The 23377-nt window shown below is 46.4% G+C and overlaps 1 protein-coding gene and 1 long non-coding RNA gene across 2 annotated transcripts in view; one reads left to right on the top strand and one right to left on the bottom strand.

The window, feature by feature from the left end:
* Positions 1–212: 212 nt before the first annotated feature.
* The window catches only part of LOC119803860 (aldehyde oxidase 1-like), a 53975-nt gene continuing 30810 nt past the window's right edge, over positions 213–23377 (bottom strand). Inside the window, 14 exon segments of the mRNA XM_038315299.1 lie at positions 213–501; positions 1339–1510; positions 2185–2369; positions 2780–2845; positions 8707–8821; positions 9785–9837; positions 11717–11791; positions 12391–12519; positions 14081–14176; positions 16010–16237; positions 17635–17826; positions 18567–18653; positions 21420–21507; positions 22444–22577. Coding sequence (XP_038171227.1) covers positions 451–501; positions 1339–1510; positions 2185–2369; positions 2780–2845; positions 8707–8821; positions 9785–9837; positions 11717–11791; positions 12391–12519; positions 14081–14176; positions 16010–16237; positions 17635–17826; positions 18567–18653; positions 21420–21507; positions 22444–22577 — 1671 coding nt within the window. The 3' untranslated portion in view covers positions 213–450.
* On the top strand, positions 4302–8380 carry LOC119803861. Its single transcript, XR_005283756.1, has 3 exons — positions 4302–4501; positions 4800–4849; positions 6598–8380. It is a non-coding gene; the product is annotated as an uncharacterized LOC119803861 (long non-coding RNA).

Below are 23377 nucleotides of genomic sequence, written 5' to 3'. Positions count from 1 at the left end.
GGGGTGATTGCTCTCAGGGAGAAATGAAAAAATAAATTTCCAGATCACAATAGGAAAGAAATCATTTATAAAATCGTCATTCACTAGATAGTATAATTTTGTTGGTATATACAAACCAAAAGTGAGCACAGCCTAGCTGTTGTATTTAACTATACAGATCTGAGGGGCAGAATAATGTATGAATGAATGAAGAAATGAATGAATGAAACCGCTTCAGAGGAAACAATTTAATATCTGTGCGATTTACAAGAAGATTAATAAGTGCTTAGAGCATTTATAATTGCTGGAGCATCCTGAAGTGAAACTTCCAAATCAGCTTCATGAAAAGCAAAGCTGTGGATGATTCCGGGCTGTGAAAATCTGGCTTTAATCGTTACCATCTTCCAGCAGAGAGACCGGGAGGTGCATCCTGCAGACGGGTGGACCCAGTCCCTGCAGTTCGCATCTGACTCACACAGGGATGCTCCAGGGAACAAAGGAACCAGGTTCATCCCTTGGAATCTGGATGGGAAGAGCAAGTTTGGATGCATATGAGTTAGAAACAGGCTCATGACAAAGGTTTAAAAAAACAGCAGAAGACGGTGAAGGCGAAACCAGCTCAGGCAGCAGGGCCAATGAGAGGTCAGAGAACAACATCACGTGGTGTACAGAGGCGTCCTGGGCAGGACCTAGCAGAGGGGTGGAGAGCTTTCCACCCCACGTGGAGAGGGATAAGAAAACGTGGAGTCAGTGTCTGTTTGTCCACAGTGAGGCCCAGGATCCTATGCAGAGCCGGCACGGAAGGTGGGCGGGAAGGACACCCCCACAAGAGAGGGAAACTTGTCTGGTAGCTGGAGAGGGAACTGAGTGGAGCTGCTTCCTTTACTATGAAAAATCACGAATCGTGCTGCTGTACAGACGGCGGAGAACCCTAGTGTGTGCTCAGCGTGGATGCTGCACTGGAGGGGTCTTTCCCTCACGCTGCCAGGGCCTGCGTGGGTGACAGTGGACTGTGGCTCAGTGACCTTGACTCCTGGCTGTGTGTCCCAGGTTCGAGCAGCAGCCCCCGAACTCCTAGGCCTGACTCAGGGGAAACATAAAACCCAGAGATGAACCTTCTGGTCCCCTCAAGTGATAAGGGCCTGAGCACACGGGAGACCAACCGAGGCCAGGCTGATGGAAAGACACAGCCAAGGGGCACAAGTTCAAGAGCCACTCCATCCCGCTCGCGTGCCCTAAGGGGTTCCTGTCATCTCTTCTTCCACAGGAAAACCACAGCAGTGGGTTAAAGAAACGTGGCCATGGAGACAGGGGACAGAAAAGAAGAATTTTACGTCTTTTCTCTGGAGCACAACATACCATTTTTGTGAAGGTATCTTCACAGGCCATGCGGATCTTCTCTGGAGTCAGTGGACTTTTGAACCTCAGTGGTCCAGAGATGCCTCTCTCCTGTCTTGCTGCGCTCACTGCATCATGGATGGCAAAAAACACCGAACAACCCAGGAACACCCCAGACTCTCCTAGACCCTTGAGAGAAATGAGCCAGGTAGGTTAGGACACAAAATGCTCCTCCCTCTCTGAATATAGTTTCATATGCATATATGTACACACATGTACATATACACACACACATATAACCTTTAGACTGATATATATATTATTTTTTTTAAAAAGTAATTTACCCACTGACCTTAGTATTTTTATACTCAGAATTCTAGCTTAAGAAAATGATTTCAAGCTGGGCAGTGGTGGCGCATGCCTTTAATCCCAGTACTCGGGAGGCAGAGGCAGGCGGATCTCTGTGAGTTCGAGACCAGCCTGGTCTATAAGAGCAAGTTCCAGGACAGGCTCCAAAGCCACAGAGAAACCCTGTCTCGAAAAACCAAAAAAAAAAAAAAAAGAAAAAGAAAATGATTTCAAATGGAGTAAGCACATATAGAAATGAAGTTGAGTTTTGCAATGTAAAAAGTAAAGTGGGATCTGATAGTCCATGTTAGGCATATTGGGAATATTGCACCATGTCGTTAAGTTACTTCATAATTTAAATGTTTAATAAAGTCTCCTTTTATAATCTCAGTAAAGAATGTTTACTATGGACTCCTTCTGTAGTGCCCTAAAGATCTCAAACAACAAGTAGACCAATGTCTCTCCGCCCTACAGACAGCAAGAAGCACAGACTCTGTCAGCAAGTACAGCTTACCTTAAGAGGAATACAGGGTGTTCGAGTGCTCAGACGGGGGCAGGAAAGAGACGTGCATCTCTGTGGGGATGTCGCAGATGGTGGGGATTTTGTACTGGTTTGGGCCACGGCTGTACAGAGCGCCCTGAGGGGAGTAACTCAGCTCCTCTATGGTGTAAAGTCCCATTCCTTGAACAAATGCACCTTCCACCTGGGAGGAGAGAAGGAATGTTTCCCACGAGGCGACTTCCCAGGAGCATGTCCACTGCCTGTGGCTTGCCTGATCTTGAGAACTGCAGTTCAAGGTGCCTTCCAGGGCGTCTCAGAGAGTGTCCCCAGAACCCCATCTACAGCCATGTCTGTATGTCCCATTCAGTGCTAGACTCCAAGTCAGGGGCCTTGGGTTTTAGTCTTAGCCATTGGAATGGTAACTCTGGGTGAGTCCGCACAGGTCTGTGCACACACGGTCATGTCTTCCTCCAATGAGGCAGACGGAACCCTTCATGGACCCCGTCTACCAGGGTAGGGTCCCCAGGGGACCGGCAGGGGATGTTTCCTCTTCAGACCTCACTACACTTTCTGCCCCCCAAACAGGAAACAAGAACAAACAGTTACACGTACCTGGCCTATGTCCAGGGCTGGGTTTATGCTGTGGCCAACATCCATCACAATGTCTGTTCTGATGGTCTACAAAAATAAATATTTAATGCAGGTAACACAGAGAGAAGAAGCTGAGAAATGCCTTCCTTCTTCCAGGTATGGGGTCAAGTCTTGCTTTGGACTGATCATGTTATTTTCATGATAAAGAAGCAACCAAATTTTCATTATGTGACCACGTTTGTTACCTAAAACCTTTGTTTTTAAGATAGGGTCTCATGTACCCCATGCTGGCTTTAAATGTAGCCCAGGATGTTCTGATTCTCCTGTGTCCACCTCCCCATTGATTAAAGCTATGCACCACCATTCGTGGCTTATGTGGTATTGAGGATTGAACCCAAGGTCTCTGACATCCTAGGCAAGTGCTCCACCTGCTAAGCTCCATTCCCACCCTCCATTCTGCATGGCTTAAAAAAAAAACAGATTTATCTATTTTTATTTTTTGTGGATGAGTGTTTGCCTCCATGCCTGTGAAGGGAATCTAGCCAGCTCCATCTTGGCGGGCATGGCTCCCACAGGCCTTGCCCTTCTCTCCCTCTCTCTCTGCCTTGCTAAAAACCATCAGATTACATTCCCAAAGATAGCCACCAAGGTCTAGTCCCTAATATGGCAGCTTCCTCCTCCTGAGGTTATCAATGTCCAGCTATCAAACTATTGAAGTCAAGCAATCAAAATTCCCCTTTGCTCACCTAATTTACACCTCATCCTTACACAGGGTTTCCCCTTCTCCCTTTATAAACCACCATTTTCCTCTGTGACATGTCCGTGTCCCTCTTTCCAGAGGCAGAATTTTGTCGTCCAAGACAAATACCTTTGCCTGGTCTCCCTTGTCCTCTGTCTCCTGTCTTTGTCTCTTATTCCCTGCCCTCTGTCCCTCTGGGGCAGATAAATCTCCACTGTGCTGAGAACTTGACCTTGGGGGTCCTGAGCCGATACTTTTCCTTTCATATTGCAGTATGTATGGCCAGTCTGTGCGGGCTTGGAGACCACTGAGGTCAGAGAGTGTCATATCACCAGAAACTGGAGTTCCAGATGGTTGTAGGCCATCAGGTGGGGACTAGGGACTGAACCTGGATCCTCTACAGGAGCATTGAGTGCTCTTAGGCACTGAACCATCTCTCCAGCCCCCACACAAATACTATTAGCCCCAAATTCAGCCCTATTTGTTTTCCAAGGAAATAAAAAGAATTCATTTGCTTTGGATTAGTTTCAAGATGGCTGATGCAAGAGACTAAATTTAATCTATCACAACAAACAGTGAAACATCAAACGCCAATATCTCTGTCCTTCAAAGGCCTCGTCGCAAAGCTCCGTGGCTACTCTCCAAGGTAATCTATGGAGCCTACCCAGCTCAGTAACATCACCGAGCCATGGCTCAGGACTGGTCAGCAGAAAAATGTTCAAACTGCTTTCCATTGCTTTAGAGCTTCCATTCTGTGGGTGGGGGAAAAGAGCAAATCTGCCCTTAGGACTTGCTTTCTGCTAAAAGTGCAGAAAAGAGCGGGCCCTGCCTGTGTGCTGGCAACAGCTCCGTCCCCTACAAGTCTGTAGATTCTTGGTGTGAATGATGGTTTCCACCTTGCTAACACACTCTGTTGATCAATGAGGAGCAAAGAAAATGCACAGTGGTGGCAGCGCATGCCTTTAATCTCAGCACTTGGGAGGCAGAGGCTCGTGAATCTCTCTGTGAGTTCAAGGCCAGCTTGGTCTATAAAGTGAGTTCTAGGATAGCGAGGCGTGCACAGAGAAACCTTGTCTTGGAAAAAAAGGGGGGGGGAGGGGAGGAAGAAAAAGAAAGAAAGAGAACACACAGGTTTTCAGGCTTTCTCATTTGGTCTGAGACTTCCAATTAACAATTTTCTGCAGAAAATTAGATAATGATCCAGAACACCTGACTCCAATCAAAGTTCAGGCAATTATTTTTCTTTATCAAAAACAATAAAATGAAAAATACTCTTTGATAATAGCTTGAATTTTCTTCTAGGAGACAAGTGGCCTCCATGGGAGATGAAGAGGGACCCTGTAGAGTCTAAGGTTAGTGAAGGTTCTACCTTTAAAGACATGGGCTATGGCTCTCTGCCACTGTGTTCTGACGGGACCGGGCTATGGTGGCCTGCTTCCAAGAGGTTGCTTAATGAATTCCTCCTTTTTGGTATTAACAACTTCTGTGTACCCCTCCCAGCAGTCTCCTGCTCAGCCAGCATTGTGACCACTAGGCTACAGCAGAGATAATGGCACAGCACTCTGAAACAAGATTAATCAGGGGGTGGTGGCACAAGCCTTTAGTCTCAGCACTCAGGAGGCAGAAGCAGGCGGATCTCTGAGTTTGAGGCCAGCCTGGTCTACAGAGTGAGTTCCAGGAAAGCAAGGACTAAACAGAGAAACTTTGTCTTGAAAATAAAAAGACAATAAAGGAAATAAGGAAGAAAGGAAGGAAGAAAAAGAAAGAGAAAGGACAGACGGACAAACTGTGGCTTCTGTTTCAGGTGCCCTCCACATGTTTGTATTTTCAACTTGCTTTGGGGTCAGTACATCTCGAGGAAATCAGCTGCTATGTCCTTGGGACACTAAGTGGACAAAGAGATCATTTAAGGAAAGGAGGCAGTTGGCTGACAGACACGGAGAACCACACCTCCCATCAACCACAGTGTGGTGGAGCTAAGAAGCAGAACCAGTGACTGTAGCCCTCACCAAAAGCCTGACCATAGCCTCATGAGCAATCCTAGCTGGTGTTACCTGGGTAAAACACATGGACCCAGATGCTTCGCCCCCGGTGGTGGTGTGAGCCAGTAGACATTTATTATTTTCAGTTTCTAATTGGGAGTAATTTGTTATATGGTAATAGGTAGCTAACATATAGATGTAGGTTCAAAATATGGGATATTTTTCTGGAAGGCAGTTTTACCAACATGAGAATGGCTGAGAAACAGGCCTCCAGGGAGGTCTTCTTATGGTGGAATATTAGTTTAAGATGTGATAAATTCATTTATTCATTTGTCCTGTAGAGTATTTGGTTAATGATACAAAGATGTGTTGCGTTTAGTGTGGGGTTTCACTGTAGCTTTGAAGCCTGTCCTGAAACTAGCTCTTGTAGACCAGCCTGGCCTGGAACTCACAGAGAACCTCCTGCCTCTGCTTCCCAATGCTGGGATTGAAGGTTTATGCTACCACCTCCTGGTGTGTTACATTCTTTTATGTAGCATTTATTTAAGTCTGAAAAGCTGTGTTGCTTTACCTGCCTAAAACACCTGATCGGTCTAATAAAGAGCTGATTGGCCAATAGCTAGTTAGGAGAAAGAAAGGTGGGGCTTGTGGGCAGAGAGAATAAGCAGGAGGATAACTCTAGGGAAGAGAGAGGAGTGAGAAGAAGAAGAGAGGAGGCTCCAGGGGACAGACAACCAGTCACATGGCCACACAGCCAGCCATGGAGTAAGAAAGAAAAACAAATATAAATACAGAATAAAGAGGTAAAATTTTGTTAAAGAGAAACAGGATAAATTTAAAAATTTTTAAATTTAAAAAGCTGATTAGAAGCAAGCTGAGCTAAGGCCAAGCATTCTTAGAAAGAGTAAGTCTCCATGTGTATTTGGGAGTTAGGTGGTGGGCCCAAAATGAAATTAAAAAAAAACCCCACAACTTCTGGTAGGCTATCACACACTGGCCTTTTGACAATCGGTGGTGCCTACCCTGAGCTACCAATGCTGCACATCTCTGAAGATTGTTCAAACACATGCCAGGACATATCTTGGGAGTTCATACTGATGCAAAAGCTATCTCTGTAGGAAGCAAGGGAAAGGACCCGTTTTGCTGCTTGAGAACACGCTGGGGTTAAAAGGATGATGAAGGATGAAAACCAGCAATGTCTGCAGCCCCAAATAAGACAGCTTCTATCTGGGGATGAGATAAACAAGAGGAACAGACAGAGGAGGGGCAGGACCCAGGGCTGGGGACGGCAGGTTCTGCCTGCTCTCCAGCCCTGTGCCCAAAGCCTTCGAGGAACACAGGTAAGGCACCTCTACCCTTCCGCACGTCCTATGCCTAATGCTGCTGATTGTAACAGATGGATTTGTAAGGATGGCTTCCCACAAGAAACCTCCAACAGGAGACCATGCAGGCCCCTCCACAGTAGGGAGCTAAATGATAGGTAAGGAAGGACTGCAGTCTACCTGGCAGGAAGAGACTTAAGTCTCTGCTGTGGGAGAGCTGCAAGCTGGTCATGGAGAGACCAGTAAAGGCAACATGGTCTAGTTAACCCCAAGCAAAGCACTTGTGATGCTGACCATAGTAATGCCGATCAATGCTAGCAGGAAACCAAGGCCCCTAGAAAGCATGTCTCAGAGATGGACAGAGGTGGGTGGGGCCTTCAACCACCCTAACTGAGTGGGTAGCACATGACTATCTGCCTGGCTGGGCTAGAGGGACATTTACAGTATGTGGGCCTTCCATTGGCTCAGTCTATGATGCTCCCAGAGAGCCATCTCATAGAATTACCCAGACTCCCTCCAGTCTGTACCATGACCTGATCAAAACCCCTGACAAGGAATCATCGGGGCTTTTTCCCTCCTGAAAACCCCTCCACTCTGAAGAGTCTCACTTTACTGTAACTCCCCACTGGGCTGTAATTTTATTTGCAAAGCTTGCTTCTGCTATGTCTTTAATTTCAGCTAGAGTGAGACAACAACCTCAAAGACACTGCCCCAGGTCTGTCTGTGGTAACCGGGAGTGTCTAGCAGTTCAAAGCTTCAGAAGCATGAGTGGGTCAATAAAGGTCCAATTACACTAAAATAAGCAAAGAACAAAACCCTGAACCAACACCAGGTTAATTATTACTGTTCTGATCTCCTAACAAGGCCAAGACATAAGAAAAACCTAAACAGGTACGTTCCCACCGACTTTTTATTTGATGGCAAAGGGATTCAGAAATTAGCATGAGAGAACATTCAGCGTAGTATGGGACAGCCACCCTAACCCAAGATTCAGGCTTGAAGTGATAGTCCTTTGCTTCTGTCCTAAGTTTCCCAAAGAGATACAGTCTGCATTACAATCCAGACAAATCTGATATTCTAGCAGGGAGGCTCAATGAGGCTATACATAATTTCAAAGATAAGGCTGACTATACTTTCAAAATATATGCTAAGAAGATATTAAATGAAAAATTATGCATAACAATCTAAGAACATAGACACAAAATTTTGGAAATATCAAAGCTGGAGATTGCTTCTTGGTAGGTTTGGAGCAGATTATCACTAACCTAGTAGCTTAGTGACATGACTACCCCAGTGCCATTTGATGTATCTCTGCTCATTTATTGTATAATGGCCAATGGATGCTTTCTTTACCATGAAAGGCTGAGTACAAGAAAGGAAGCCAAGTCCTTGAAGCTGGTGTGTGTGTCCAGGAGTGTGCATCTACACTCCACCCGTCCCCTAAAAGTATAAGATGACACTTAAGATATACAAGAAGAGGACCGGATTGACCACTGCCTCTCCTGAGCCGACCCTTGGTCCTTTTTAAAAAGCTGTGGACACCTGCGGTGCCCTTCAAGAACATCACCCTAAGACACTTCTCATACAAAGTCGGGGTTGCTAGTTGAGGAAAGGGTCTACATGGAAGCTGTCGTCGGGATGTTTTGAAGTTATTTCTTTCCTATTTCCAGTTGAAACTGAAAGAAAGAAACACCTAAGAAGAAGGATTATTGTTTTCCACAGAAGGTATTATAACGCTAAGGCAACAGATGAATTTTTGCATTTTTTTCTAGCAATACAGAGAGATCACCCTTAGGGCTAATGCATGGTGCTGCCACACACCCAGTTTCCTTCCAGTAGGCAGCATGTGTGGAATTTTTAGCATCTCACAAGTACAGTCAGTGCACATTCCCTGGTGGAACTGACCTTGTGGTTCCCAGTCAGGCAATCTATTTCCACCTCTGAACAGGCAGCTCCAAACACAAAATACTCAAAGAGATGGCCTTCCCCTGTCTCCCAGTTCATTTCCGCCTCATAGCCCCTGAAAGAAACAGAATTGTTGAGGAGCATTGTTAGGTGATCAACTCCTGCAATCTCAGACAATGATGATTAAGCCAGCAAAAACGGAGCGGTGCCCTCAGAGGAGGACCTGCGTCTAGGGACATGCCGGCACATAACACATGCCTAACACATGTGTCCAAGAAACACGTCTTCTATGGTTCTCAGATTGAGGGTTTAGCCTTCATCTTAAGGCAAACATGGTTTCAAAGGACCTTCTCTGCCTGCTTTCTCTCCCTCTGGCTCCAGGATTCAGTGTTGCCTGTGAGGAATCAGGTCCCCTGGCTCCCATGAGCTGGCTCTATGCTTGCTCCATCCCCCTCTCATCAGTAAGAACAGGTGAATGTCAAAGAGAAAGGAAGTCCAGGCCAGCAGCCTGCTGAGTCCTCCACTGTCTCCCCTCTGTCTCCAGCCTGGAGCTGGCCATGAGAAATGCTCCCAGTGTCTGTTCCTGATGGGCAGCTGGAGTCCCAGGCAGAGTGAGAACAGGAGCTAAGACCCTGCCCTGCCTCAGCGGTCACTCCCCGTGGAAACATTCAGCCACCAACTGTTTCCTAGAGGGTGGGATGCTCAGGGCTCCACAGCAACTCGGATCTCTGTTTGCTCACACAGGAGGCACTTATCCTATTTTTGGCTTTGCTTTCACCCACACTCTTGGGTCTTAACTCCAGGGATAAACTGCACTCTCAGCAAAAGCCACGGCTGTGGATTTCAAGCACAAGTTCACAGATAGCCACATCGCGGCTATCGTAGAATCCGAATCAGCACCAAGTTCATGCGTGTGAACTATTTTCCCCAGAGAGGGTTGTCTGGGAACTTGGATTAACAGCAGGCTAACTGAACGCAGTGAGTCAGGTTGGGGGCCAAAATCGCAAACAGAACTGAAATTCTTCCTCAAGCTCATACCGGAATTCTTCATGACATTGGACTGAGGGGAGAGTCTTACCTGAAATATCTGATAGCCGAGAGGCTGATGCTTTGGTCAAAAGCCGTCTGTGCCTGGGAGGGACCAGCAGAGCAAGATATAAGAAGGATTCCCGAGAGAATTGCTCAGGAGTTTGGTTTATCTTAATCATGTCTAAGTATGACAGTCACAAGGTTGGCCCGAGATGAACCGTTCCTGTCACCAGTCTCTGTCTACAGAAGCAATCATGGCTCACGGGGTGTAGTAGCAGCCCATGCACAATGCACATGGTTGTGATAAATGTCTGCCCTGATTTGTTATGTTCATCAACTGAACTATAATGTTCATCCACGTGCTGCTTATGAAGAGATCGTTCGTCACCTGGAAAGACTTAGGCTATCAACATGGCCAATTTTGGGACACAAAGATTGGATGTTTAATTTTATATCATGTGTGTATAACAGTTTCAGTCGAGCAGAGTGGTTTTCCTAAACTGTGCCATGACATCAACAGGTCTCCTGATTCTGCAAGGACATATGGTTGGCTACTCAACAGAAAACCAAAGGTCAGGTCAACAGACTCAAGAGAGATGGTGGCAGGTGCAGTGTAATGGAAGAAGGCGGGATCCATGACAGCATCCTTCACTGGATGGCAAAGGAGGATGTTCCTGAATTACATCTGGGGGCAACATTCTCCAGTCAGCCATGTTCAGCCTTTCTGGGGTCAGGCGACACTAGGCAGGGGGGAAACAATGACGCCCAGAACAGATGCAGAAGTTTCATAATCCATAATAATAATAGTTATTATTATTATAATTAGTAGTTTGTTTTTCACAGCAGGTTTATTCTGAGTAGCCCTGGCTGTCCTGGAACTCATTATGTAGACCTGGATGTCCTCAAACTCAGAGATCCGCCTGCCTTTGTCTCCCTACTGCTGGGATTAACGGTGTGTACCGCCACCACCCAGCTTACTCCATAATTATGAATTATGAAATCAGCCGTTATGAAATAGCAGGAGCTTTTGGGTGAGAGAAAGGTGACTGAACTGAGCCACCAGCGTTTAAGGCACACTGCTCATACTGGGCGAGCTCAGCCCTGGGGTCTTTCCAAGCAGAACCGTATGCAAACCTTTGCCAAACCTGTCCTTTGATACTGCAGAGCTGATCACATAGAGCAGTCAGCATGACAGCTGCACCAAGGGTTTCTAATGTATGCTCCACGTCATCTAACGCTTAACAATCCGCCATTGTGAAAACTTAGCTGGTCTATGAGAGGGTGTGTGTCTTCTCCTCCAACAAGACTGCCAGTGAGTGCACCAGGAAGCAGGCGACCATTTCCAGTGCACTGGTCCAGTCTGTGACTTGTATAGAATACGCCCTACGTGTTTTCACATTCTTCTGTGTACGGGTGTTTTCCCTGAAGGCGTGACTGTGTGTGCACTGCCTGCAGAGGCTGGAAAAGGGCATCAGATCCCTCGGAACTGGAGTTACAGACAGTGTGAGCTGACATGTAGGTGATGAGAACTGAACCCAAGTCCATCAGGACAGCAACATGTCCTCTTAACCTGTGAGCCTCTGGTTTGCTATCTCTGAATGAGGGTCTATCTGAGCTTTGCAGAATCATTCCAGCATTGCTTTTCTATGTAGGAACAGGGAATCCGAAGGAGGAGAACACACAGCAGTTATCCAGGGAGCACCCAGGTTCCACGGGACGAATCATGCATGAGTGCAGCTTAGGGCATGAGCTTTAGCATGGACACCATCTTTCTGTATAATAGAAACACACCTGGGCGCACCCCTCCTCCCACCGCATGGGATCTCCATGTGCCACACTCAGTGGGTCCTTTGCTCGTCATTATGCAAGGACAAAGCCTTTGAATTACCCTCTCCATGAACATAATGCACACTTGTTTCTCCCCCCCTCTCCTCTCGCCTGTTAGTGTCCATGATAAACACAGAGAACCGGTGAGTCTCACCCAATCCTTCCACGTTCCCTGAGGATTCTTGCTGATGATGGGTTCAAGGCGTTTTAGAAGAGTCTGGCAGGCATCCTGTAAGTGATTTTAAGTTACAGTTCTAGTAATTTCGTGAAGACGTCAATGTCAAAACAACATGGTATGTCATCCTACAGAGTCACCTCAACGGTACAGAGGAACAAGGAGACATAGGGTATCCGTGCAGTAGAGGGTGGCATGAAAGCCTTCATGCGGGGATGTTTGCAGGTGTGAGCGGATCAGACATGTGCTGGTATAAAAGACAGTCTCCTCACATCCTACACTAGGTCCACACTTAACAGAAGGACCACTGAATGCAGAACATTAATCTTCTGGGCAGGTTTGTTCAGGGTTCAAGAAGCCAGAGCAAAAGGCGGTGAGCTGGGATGGAGAGGGCATCGCCCAAAGGCCTGGCAAGAGGTAGGAATATCTGAACACGGATGGGGGAAGACACTGGGGGTCTGGGGCGGGATTAAGAGGACTGGCGACCCGTGGAGCAGCAGGCACAGAACTGCTGGGTGCTGCGTCCCTGCTGGGTCTGTGTGCCTGCCCTGCCCTGCACTGAGCAGACTTGGGAGAAGAGCGTCTTTTCTGATCTCCAGCCATGGATCTGACCCTGAAGGGCTCGTGAATGATGCTACTTTAGGAGGCTTTACCTTAACTGCCAACCCATTGAGATCGGCCACCACAGACCCTCCAGAGGCATTGGTGTTGGGGACGGTTTCTGTGCTTGTCCCACGCAGGTGGACACTGGACATCGGCATCCTTAGTTCATGGCTGACCACCTAGTTTTTGAAGAAAGTTTCTTTTCAGATGCATTGATTAGTTATAGCCCTGTGTTCATATGTCGTTTACACAGAATGTATCTTGCGCCCTGTGAAGAAGCAGAACCATGAGCTTCTTCAAGTATGAAAACCTCTGTCTTTAAAATCCTGGTGGCTAGCTCGTCTGGACTCCAGGTTCTAAACACATTTTCTTTTCTGCTGATTTTCTCATGTGAAACAATGTCAGGAAAACACTCCGGGCTAGTGCAGGGGAGAAGCTTCATCCCCGTCTCTGTGTTAATAAAAATCAGCGCTGTCAAGCTGATCTCATCACCACCCAGCAAAATCCTAGCTGAGAGGATATCCCTTTAGCAGGAGCTGTCTGGTTCTCTATGCAGGTCTGAACACACTGCAGGAGAAATGCAGAAATGAACACTCTTCAGGAGGGACACGGGCCTCAGGATTATAGGCAGGCACAGGCCTGGTAATTGTAAATAATTCGCAATGATGGGAAACAGTAAACAGTGGTCCTCCTGTGTAAGGCTGGGTGCAAAAAAATCTGACAACAAACAACATTCCACCAGCAAGATCTTAGCAATTTTTATAGTAGGAAAATCAGCTGGGCCGTGGTGGCACAAGCCATTAATCCCAGCACATGGATGTCAGAGTTAGGAAGATCTCAGTGAGTTCAAGGCCAGGCAGGTCTACAAAGTGAGTTCTAGGATAGTCAGGACTGATACACAAGAAACCCAATCTTGGGGGGAAAAAATCTGACAAAATAGAAGGACCCTAACAGAGAATTGCTAATAATGCTGGCTAGAGATATCAAGTCTGATTTATATTATTGATTGCTCAGTTCCCTTAATATAAAAAGGTCAAGAGGCATTACAATCCCTCTAAATTTACACATATTTTCACCACCCAGCAAAAACTCAGAAAAGGACAGTTCAGTTGTCAATCATCAGAATGGAAGCAGAAAGCAAGCACACAGCCATCTTCAGCAATAAAACGAATCCATCTTTTGACACACACTTTTTATGGCATTCAGTAATGATGTGTATTACTCTGTATGCTATGAGTAAAATTGGTGAATTAAAAAAAGACTGCCTTGGCCTGTTGCTAGGGCAGAACTTAGATAGATGGGGAAAACTAAACTGAATGCTGGGAGAAAGAAGGACGAGTTAGGAAGAAGCCATGTAGCCCTGCCGGACACAGATGCCTAGAACTTTACCAGATAAGCCACAGCCTTGTGGCAATACACAGATTAATGGAGATGGGTTAAATTAAGGTGTAAGAGATAGCCAATAAGAAGTTATAGCTAATAGACCAAGCAGTGATTTAAATAATATATTTTCTATGTGATTATTTCTGGGCTGGGCAGCTGGGAGCCAACAAGCGGCCTCCTTACAACACAGTAATAAAACTGACTTATTTACCTCATTTCTGCTAACAGCTTCATGCTTAAACTGTCAAAGCTACAGTGTCCTACCCTTTTATTTGGGGACAGAGATGTATGCTCACAGTCTTTCATGAACACATCTGTACGGACATACTCAAGAGAATCCAGTGTTTGTACTCTTACCTGAATCATTTTAGTGTGGACGCCCTGCCCCATCTCAATGCCACCATGAGTGACGAGTACTGAGCCATCGAGGTAAATATGAACCAGGGCAGCGGCCTGGGGAGGGACGAAAAGGACGAATCAGAAGAGGCGCTGACCCCTGTCAGGACTTGTAGCTGTAACTAAAACACTGTCCACCCCTCTCCCCAGTCCCTGCCCCCCAAATATATATCCCAACAGAACCAGGGCAACGGCAGGGCCAATGCTGCCTGGTGATCCCCCCAAAATGCTAATCCAAATGAGATCCACAGAGAAACGTTTATTGTTTGCAAAGTGACCCAGAACCACCCTACACCAGTGGTTCTCAACCTTCCTAGTGCTGCAACACTTTAACATAGGTTTTTATGTTGTAGTGACCCCACACCACAAAATTTTCTCATTGCTACTTCATAACTGCAATTTTGCTGTTGCTAGGAATCATAATGTAAATATCTGATATGCAGGACATCTGATTTGTGACCCTCAGAGGCGTCGCGACCCACAGGCTGAGAACCACTGACCTGAGCCATCTTGGCACAGAGCTGCAGACCTCTGGAGTGATCACCTGGCTGCACAGCTCCTCCAATGGTGCAGAAGCAACCGCGCAGCCCACAGAATATAAAGCTCGTCTACTCAGAAGCAGCTAGACTAAGTGACCTCGTTTACAACTGACGAGCATGCGGCTTCTGCCAAGTCTTATTGGGCTTGAATTGTCCACTGTGGATTCTAATTCACTGTGTGACGGTGATTGTTTATCTAGAAGCTAACAGGATAAAGATGGGGAGAGGAAGGGATCCTCTTACTCTCTGCTCATGGTCTTCTGGCTCCCACCACACACAACACAAGGGCCAATGAGAGCCCATTGCACAGCTCCACCCATTCCTGGTTCTCCCTCTGTGGGACCCATACAAACAGAGGAGGAACAACCAGTGACGTATGGGCTCGGCTGCATCTCTGTGTGCATGAACAACATACACACATGCATGTAATAAATTAGATAAGGAGTCCCCATCACTGCTATACAGCCAGCTAGAACACAGTGGTCCTTCCCCAGTGAGCACACACAAGTCCTATTCAAAACCAGAGGCAGAAACAGTAAGTGGGGTTTAGTAGCTCAGCAAAGACTGATTTAGTGAGCTAAAGGAACCTGAACAGCAATTCAAAGGCTTTCCTCTTTAAAGGTATAAGGAGAGCGGGGGTGGGGGGTGAGGGGTGGTGCTTGTCTTTAACCCTAGCACTCAGGAGGTAGAGACAGTGGATGTCTGTGAGTTCAAGACCAGCCTGGTCTACAAAAGCTAGTTCCAGGACAGGCTCCAAAGCTACAGAGAATCTCTGTCTTGGAAACCCAAAGAAGAAAGAAAGACAGAAAGAAAGAAAGAAAGGAAGAGAGAAAGAAAGAAAGAAAGAAAGAAAGAAAAGAAAGAAAGGAAAGAAAAGAAAAGAAAGTTACTAGGAGAAGCAACTCCCAAAATTGTATTTAAAGAGTTAAATAATTGACTTTTCCTGGTATAGCTGACCCTTACCAAGCAAGAAGTAAGGACCCAGTGCCCCACAATGTCCCATTTCTGTTTCATGTCTAGAAACACCAAGTCACAGTGGGAGAGGAGAAGTCTCTTACTGGACACATGAACAGGACCCTGAGCAGGTATCTCAGCTGCTTAGCATCAGCCTGCAGTAAATCATGGGTGCTCCATTTCCCTCCAAGAATGTTCCTACCCACGGTGGGGGCATAAGCAGAAGAGCCATTGTGTCCCAGAGTAATGCAGCCTAGGCTACACACAGCCTGGGTGGGGCTTGACATCTGGTCCCTGCCGTCACATGGTTGATCCAGTGTGGAGGACATTTCCTCAGCTCCTCTGTTTCCCCAGGTCTCTGCCAGGTGACATTCCCACCTGGGTTCCAAGAACTGACCTGTCCCATAGCCACTGTGAAAAGACCCACAGGAAACTTCAGGGGAATCATGGCCAGCCCCCTCTTCTTCCAGGAATTATCGGCATTGAATTTCTCTACAGCTGTTTTCCTAATCGCGTAGGAAGACTTGGCCATGCATTCTCTCCAGCACTCCAGGAGGGGCTTGGCATTGATCTCTTGCTTGTAGGGGGTACAGTCGATTGGCTTGTACATGTTTATGGTTCGAACCTGTAACAGGAAGAGATGGAAAAGTGAGGGGAAGCTCAGAAGACATAGTTTGTTCACCCCCTGTCCCCTTCCTCCACTTCTGCCCGTCCTGAAAGGGCCAACTCATGTGCTACCCAGTTGACACTAAAGCCCTTCTCAGGCACAACATCCTCCTTATTCCCCACTCAGAACCACACCAACTATGCTAGACTCTCTTGTCTCTATGCCATTCTTGTCCAAGTTTATAGGATGAAGCCCCTGGTCTCTATTCCCATGTATCTCTGTATGGTCCAGGTACATCCCTGACTCTCAGTGCTTGTATTTGTGGGTATCTGTTAAAAGGTGCCCAGGATATGCAACCTGGGTTAGGTAGATGCTATGGTGAGATAAGACCACTTATTCCCAAAGCCAATCCACAGGGATATTTGTCTAAATTGAACTGACGGCTAGGAGGAAGGACAGATGAGATTACTCTGTAAATTCTTGGAGAGTTCCATGCATGCGCACTGCACATTTTAGCTGTTTCCATTCCCGATGTCCTCTCTAGCCCTCACCCATCCCACTGAAACCTTTCTCCTTCCCAGCCTCCCCTGCCTGTGCATGCATTGTATGAACAACTCTACACAATGTCTCGTGCAGACATAGGTGGGAGGTCATTTTCTACAGTATGGGCAACCTACTAGTGGTTACACCACTGAAGAAAGCGACATGCCCTGTCGAGAGCGACCACTAACAGCGACTATTCCCTCAAGGCAGGTGGAAGCTGCATGATCTGCTTCCACTACCCATGATGAAAATGCGGACTGGCTCAGTCTTGGATAGGTTTTACACAGGAAACCACAAACGAACATATTCTGATATCCCCAGAAGTCTAACACCCTGAGTGATGGTGACTGTCTTCCCAGAACCAGCAACTAAGACCCTCACCTGAGAGCAAAAGAAACCAAGTGCCTTCTATTCCTAGTTGAGAAACCCTCCCAGTTATGGTCAGCTCCCTCCACAGCAGATAGAGGCCATTATAAGCACACACTCCCCAGAAACCCATCTAGAAACTGCCCAGATCCCTGTAAGAGGAAAAGTGGAACTTAATGTAATATGCCATTGACCCTAGCTGCAGACATTTTCATATAGAAATACACAATGATAATACAAATCCAACTAATGGAAACTTATCACTAACCAGGTGAAGATCCAATTTACACTCTTAAAATTAGTGTTTGCAAGTTTTTATAAGGTGGAGCATGGATAAGACAAGATCACTAAATTGGTTACTGGCCGTATTAACTAGTTGACTGGGCAATCTCGGGCCAATAATTTACTTCATAGATCACCTATCGAATTCTTCAACGTGATCAACCCCAAACCTTCCCAGCTCAGATAGTCAGCATCTTTTATACACCAGACTAGAGTGGGGTTACCTGCTCGGGGGGCAGGCTACATTTGACTGCCACTTCCGTGATACAGACTTCAGTGATCAGCCCTGCCTGAGGAAAGCCGAACCCACGCAAACCCATGTTGGATGGAAGGTTAGTTTTGCAGACTCTGCCCCGGCAGCGTAGGTTGGGGAACTTGTAAGCATTTTCCATCTTCAGAAGTCCCATTTCTATCACCTGAAGAAACCAAGAATGGACGTGAGAAGACATTGGCCTTCTATATATGTCCTATCATGCAGACACAGCCCAATGAAACCAGGCTGGCAACAGCTCCCTCTTCACGTCTCAGCAAAAACACCGAAGGACATGACACCCCAGATCAATACAATTTGCTGTAATATAATTTTTAAAGGATTTCAATTCTTCTTAATTAATACCTTTGATTTTCACACTTTAGAGCAAATGCATTTTTTTTTCAAGTTCCAGCTATTTCCAGAAGCCTGGGATATGTCTGCATCCCCTAAGCACTGGGCCTATAGACTGAGACAGTCTAGAAATTTTAAAAGGAGTTCTGGTATCTGTTTTAATGCACAGATACTCAACCAGAGGAAATCCTTCCTTCTACCAAATGTGGATACTTAGCAATGTCTGAACATAGATTTGGCTGCTCAGATTGGGAGTTGGCATGACAGGGACATCTACAGGTCAAGGATGCTGGTGACATCTCATAGTGCACAGAGTTACACAGTTGGAAATATCCACAGAGCCAAAGCTGAGAAAGCTCAGTCCAGTGCTCACAGCTAAGAGTGGGCAGCATGGAGAGGAAGCAGAGACACAAATTACAGTAACTCAATGCTACTGTGTAGCGAGAGTCTCCATTCTCTCATAAAGTGTTACTTAAAGAGTAAATGGTTCCTGAGTTGAGTCATTTTCTGTGACAAACTTTGGAGATTGAAAACTACTTTTAATATGCTTACTCATAATGACTCATCCAGAGAGCTCCCTCCATTGCAATAATGCTCTATGTCCAGGGCCACGATTCGGCCATCCTTCATGAATCCCACCTATGGGCAGGGGACAGAGAAATGCCTGTTGATACTGGCTCAGGAGATTGAGTCTACAGAAAGTTTGCTTAGTCATGCTTTGGAAAGCTTCACAAATTCAGATTGGACATCTGTTTCTTTGATGTGGAGCAGGGCTAGTGACCCAGGGGAAACACCGTGTGGCAGTTAATCATCAGCTCAACAGATCTAGAATCACCTCTGAGATGAGTTTCTGGACATCTCTGGAGGGATCATCTTGACTGGGTTAACTGAAGTGGGAAGACCAACCCTGACAATGGGTGGCGCCATCCCCTTGGCTTAGGTCCTAGACAGCTACAGAGGAGACCAGGAGCTGAGCACAACTCTCAGAATTCCCTTTCTCCTGACTGTACTGCAGTGTGAACACCCTTCATGCTCTGCTTCTGCCCTCTCCACACCCTCTCAATGACGGGCAGTTCCCTCCAACTAGAAATCGAAATAAATCCTTACTCCTTTAAGATGTTTGAATGGTGTTTTGTCATGGCCATGGGAAATGCAGAGAGTATACAGGGGAACCTCTCTGCCTAGCTTTGAAATGGAAATAAATCAGGGGATGTGCAGAGGTGGGGCAGATGATCAACACAGCACAAGAGCTCTTGAGATAGAGCATCCTTGTTACCACGTAAATATCACCTCATTCCCGGTCCTCACACCGCTCTCTACCACTGACCATCACTGCCATGGTCATGGCCTCTGTAACAACAGCCCAGTCCTTTTAATGAAGGTGCATTTAGGTGAAGGGTATTTCTGTTTCCACGTCCTGTTTTCCTTTCTCCCCCAAACTTACACAAACCAGATCACCAGCTTCCTGCCAGAATGCTCACAGCTTTTTGATTTTTTTTCTTTTAGAGATCTCTAGCCTGTGTTCTGTGGCCTTCTTTGTCACGTGGTGCTAAGGTTTTCAACAAGCACTGTTTTATTGTATACAGTATACTCGGGAGCTCATCTGGTCCATATCCTACAACCACTTCTCGACTCTACCGCTTCCTGCCTGCATTCATCCTGCCTCCTGAGCCACATCCTGCTCCATCCTCTCACTCTCAGACCATCCTGCCTGCAGCATCACGAGCCTCCTGTGAGGACTCAAACCAGTTACGGCTGCAACTCATCAACCATCAACTCAGTCTCACTGTTCGGTGTGAGGTCAAGTTTAAAGTGGTTATTCTGAGGCTCTGAGTCTCCCCCAGGCTGGCATCTGGGCACACATGACTCCATTTCCTAGCCAGGGAGGTGGCAAAGTCAGTCTCAAAGACAGAATCGAAGTCCCACACTTACAGGGCTGGCTCCTGGTGTATCAGCCCCATGAGTGTGGCTTTGCCCACTGCCTTGTGTAATGGCTCCATGGAGGACTCAGAGACCCTGTACAGGGATCCAATAGAGCCCTTGGGGACGATGGCAACATTGTGACTACATGTGTACCTTGGCAGTCAGAAACTACAGGTGGCCACTGCACTTGAAATATTGTTAATGTCACTATAGAACATAATCTTAGTTTAATTGTATTTTCTTAACTTAAGTGTGAAGTTAAATAGTTGAATGCACCTGGTGGTTACAGCATTAAAGAGTGCAGTCTAAAGGGATAAAGTTGCCATTAGAGAAACAGGTCCCTGAATGACTAGAGCAGGTCCTCCCACCCCAAATCTATGCAGGCTACAAGGCTGTTACTCTAAATTAGAAATGACATAATAAAGGCTTAAGATGCTGACAGATTTTGGTTATTTGTTAAAGCTATCAAACAACTTTAAAATGTAAAAGAGTCTTTTAAAAGGCAATAGATAATTAATTTCTATGATAAAATCTTTTCTAGGAATTTCTGGGTAATGGTTTTTCAAGATACGCTTGATATATTAAAAAATGAGGAACAATTTGCAAATAATTGCAATTTCACGTAGCACTATTGTTATAGGAATTATTCTATTTTTGCCTTTTCTATGTGAAAAGAATGGTTATCAGATCTCCATTCACAGACATACACAGTCAGAGGTTTTCCAATTATTCACTCTGCAGTGCACAGTTCTAGCCGGTTCTCTCTCTCTCTCTCTCTCTCTCTCTCTCTCTCTCTCTCTCTCTCTCTCTCTCTCTCTCTCTCCCTCTCTCTCTCTCTCTCTCTCTCTCTCTCTCTCTCACACACACACACACACACACACACACACATCTCTGAGGAAATCTCATTGAACTGGATGGTAATTCAGCTGGAGCACAAGAAGTAGTGAAACAGATGATCGTTCTGTCCTGGCTGGTTTTTATGTCACCTTGACACAAGCTAGAGTCACCTGAGAGGAGGGAACAGCAATTGAGAAAATGTCTCTATAAGATTGGGCTGTAGTCAAGGATGTAGGGCACTTTCTTAATTAGTGGTTTATGGGGGATCAATCAAGCCCATTGGGGTGATGCCAGCCTGGGCTGGTGGTCCTGGGTGCTATAAGAAAACAGGTAGAACAAGCCACAGGGAACAAACCGTTCCTTCATGGCCTCTGCATCAGCTCCTGCCTCCAGGATCCTGCCCTGACTGAGTTTCTGCCCTAAGTGCTTTCAATGGTGGACTGTAACATGGAACTGCGGGTAAATTAACCCTTTCCTCCCTGAGGTGCTGGGTCATGGCGTTTCATCACGGCAGTAGACACCCTGACGAGGGGACATCTGTTGATACGTGTTTTCTCCCCAGCAGAGCAGACACACACTGCCATCTGCATTTACAGAATACTTTATCTGCAGCACAACTCCTTCCCTGCTCCTCCTCCTGCTCACTTTATACTTTCCAAGGTAAGGGTGGTGGCCTCCAGTTATTAACATGTCTTCTCCTCTTTCCAGAATGCAGCGGACTGCGCGACCATGTCTGCCACAGAAAATAAAGAAGCGTGAAACAAGCGAGCAAGAGAGCTAGCAATTATTCCTCAATGATAGTACGCCTTCCAGGTGTGTTGACTTCAAAGGCAATTTTCTGCTCTGGGAAATCCTACACCACTTTGGGCGTGGTCTCGTGTGCTATCCATGCAGATGTAGGGGCATGCACGCCTCTTGGCTGCTGGATTCAGTTCCAGTTCCTAGAGTACACAGAGAACTACAGATCGCTACTCTTTCTGTGAGTTTATTCCCACATAAATAAATCTCCATTTGGGGCTATTGTGGAACTCTTTTGTATGCTAATAATTTCCTATGGTGAGGTTTTGAGGGATACAAATAAATGTAAACTTAACCCAGAATATGTCTATTTAATCAAGGGAGAGGAGAGAGAGAGAGAGAGAGAGAGAGAGAGAGAGAGAGAGAGAGAGAGAGAGAGAGAGAGAGAGAGAGAGAGAGAGAGAGAGAGACCGAGGGGAGGGGAGGAAAGAGGGAGGTTGATTGACCTGGGGAGACTAAGCAGTTATATAGCTGATCAATAAGCATACAGCTCAGACTCTTTATGCTCAAGACAAGTAACCCCATCCACTCAGGGCCTGTTCCTGTTGACTTTCCAAGTACTGTAATACTTCATTTATTTGCTCGTTTATTATTTATTTTGGTTCTTTGAGACAAGATTTCTCCGTGTATCCTTGGTTGTCCTGGAACTCATTCTGTGGACCAGGCTGGCCTTGAACTCAGAGATCCTCCTTCCTCTGCCTCCCAAGTGCTGGGACTAAAGGTGTGCACCACCACCAGCCAGCCCAAGTATTGTAATATTTTTACAATGGCTTTCATCGTATTTTTCAGTAATCGATATACTTGTTTTGGTTCTTAAATAAGGCAAAGACGTTTCCTAAGCTGGCATCTGGTAACGGGTTTCCCCACTTACTTGCTGGCGGCAAAGGCGGTGATGGCAGCCATGATGCTGGTTTTGCCGACCTTTCCTCCAAACGCCCCACCAACACGCCTTACATGACACATGACCTTGTTGGCTGACAGCTTCAAGGTAGAAGCGACTACATCCTGGGGACAGTAATGGTTTTCTTTAATCCCATCTTCAGCAAGGCATACATGGCCATCACTGTCATACCCACAAGCTTAACAGGAAGTCTGTCCCCAAGTGCCTGGACCATTACACAGATGGATTTCATAATATTGAACACGATACACAAGCCATGATGTTTATGTAGTTATCATCAATAACAGAAGGAAAACGTCCAATAGCCGCACCATCATCCACACCCATGCTCACAGTTAGCTCATTTGGCTAGAACGACATTGCCCAAACCACTGTTACTATTAACTAGTTCTTTCTACAGCAGTGAAATACTTCTGTGCCTACTAGACCTCCGACCAGCGTATCTGTCCCACCCTCATCCCTCAGGGAGGTTTTCTGAATCAGTAAGCTGCTGTGGTCTTCTAAGCCTCTCTATTCGCCCGTCTCTACGTTTCCTGTCCTTACTGGGAAACTGAGAATACCGCCCAGCTGGACTTCCCAGGAAGTCTTGATCATCCTAATACTTATAGAGCATTTTGTCTAAACTACGGGATTTTACTTGAGGGGGATCCCAAGATAAATGGCCCAGTGTCACTCAGGAAATGGAGCAGGAGAGCTGTGGACAGCAGCCATCCGGCACCTCTTGGTGTTCTACCTGCCCAGTGCCCTGTACACCCCCACACTCCTCCTCCCCTGGCTCCTTGGTGCCTCCACTGCTTCCAGGTCCCTTCACTTTGCCTCCTTTTACCTCGACGCTTAGACCAGTGCAGCCTGACATCATCTCCTCCCCTGCACGAGAGCTGCCTGGGACATGGGACAAAAGCAC

Source organism: Arvicola amphibius, chromosome 18 (assembly GCF_903992535.2).
Source record: "Arvicola amphibius chromosome 18, mArvAmp1.2, whole genome shotgun sequence".
NCBI lineage: Eukaryota > Metazoa > Chordata > Mammalia > Rodentia > Cricetidae > Arvicola > Arvicola amphibius.
This window is presented reverse-complemented; position numbering and strand designations above follow the sequence as displayed.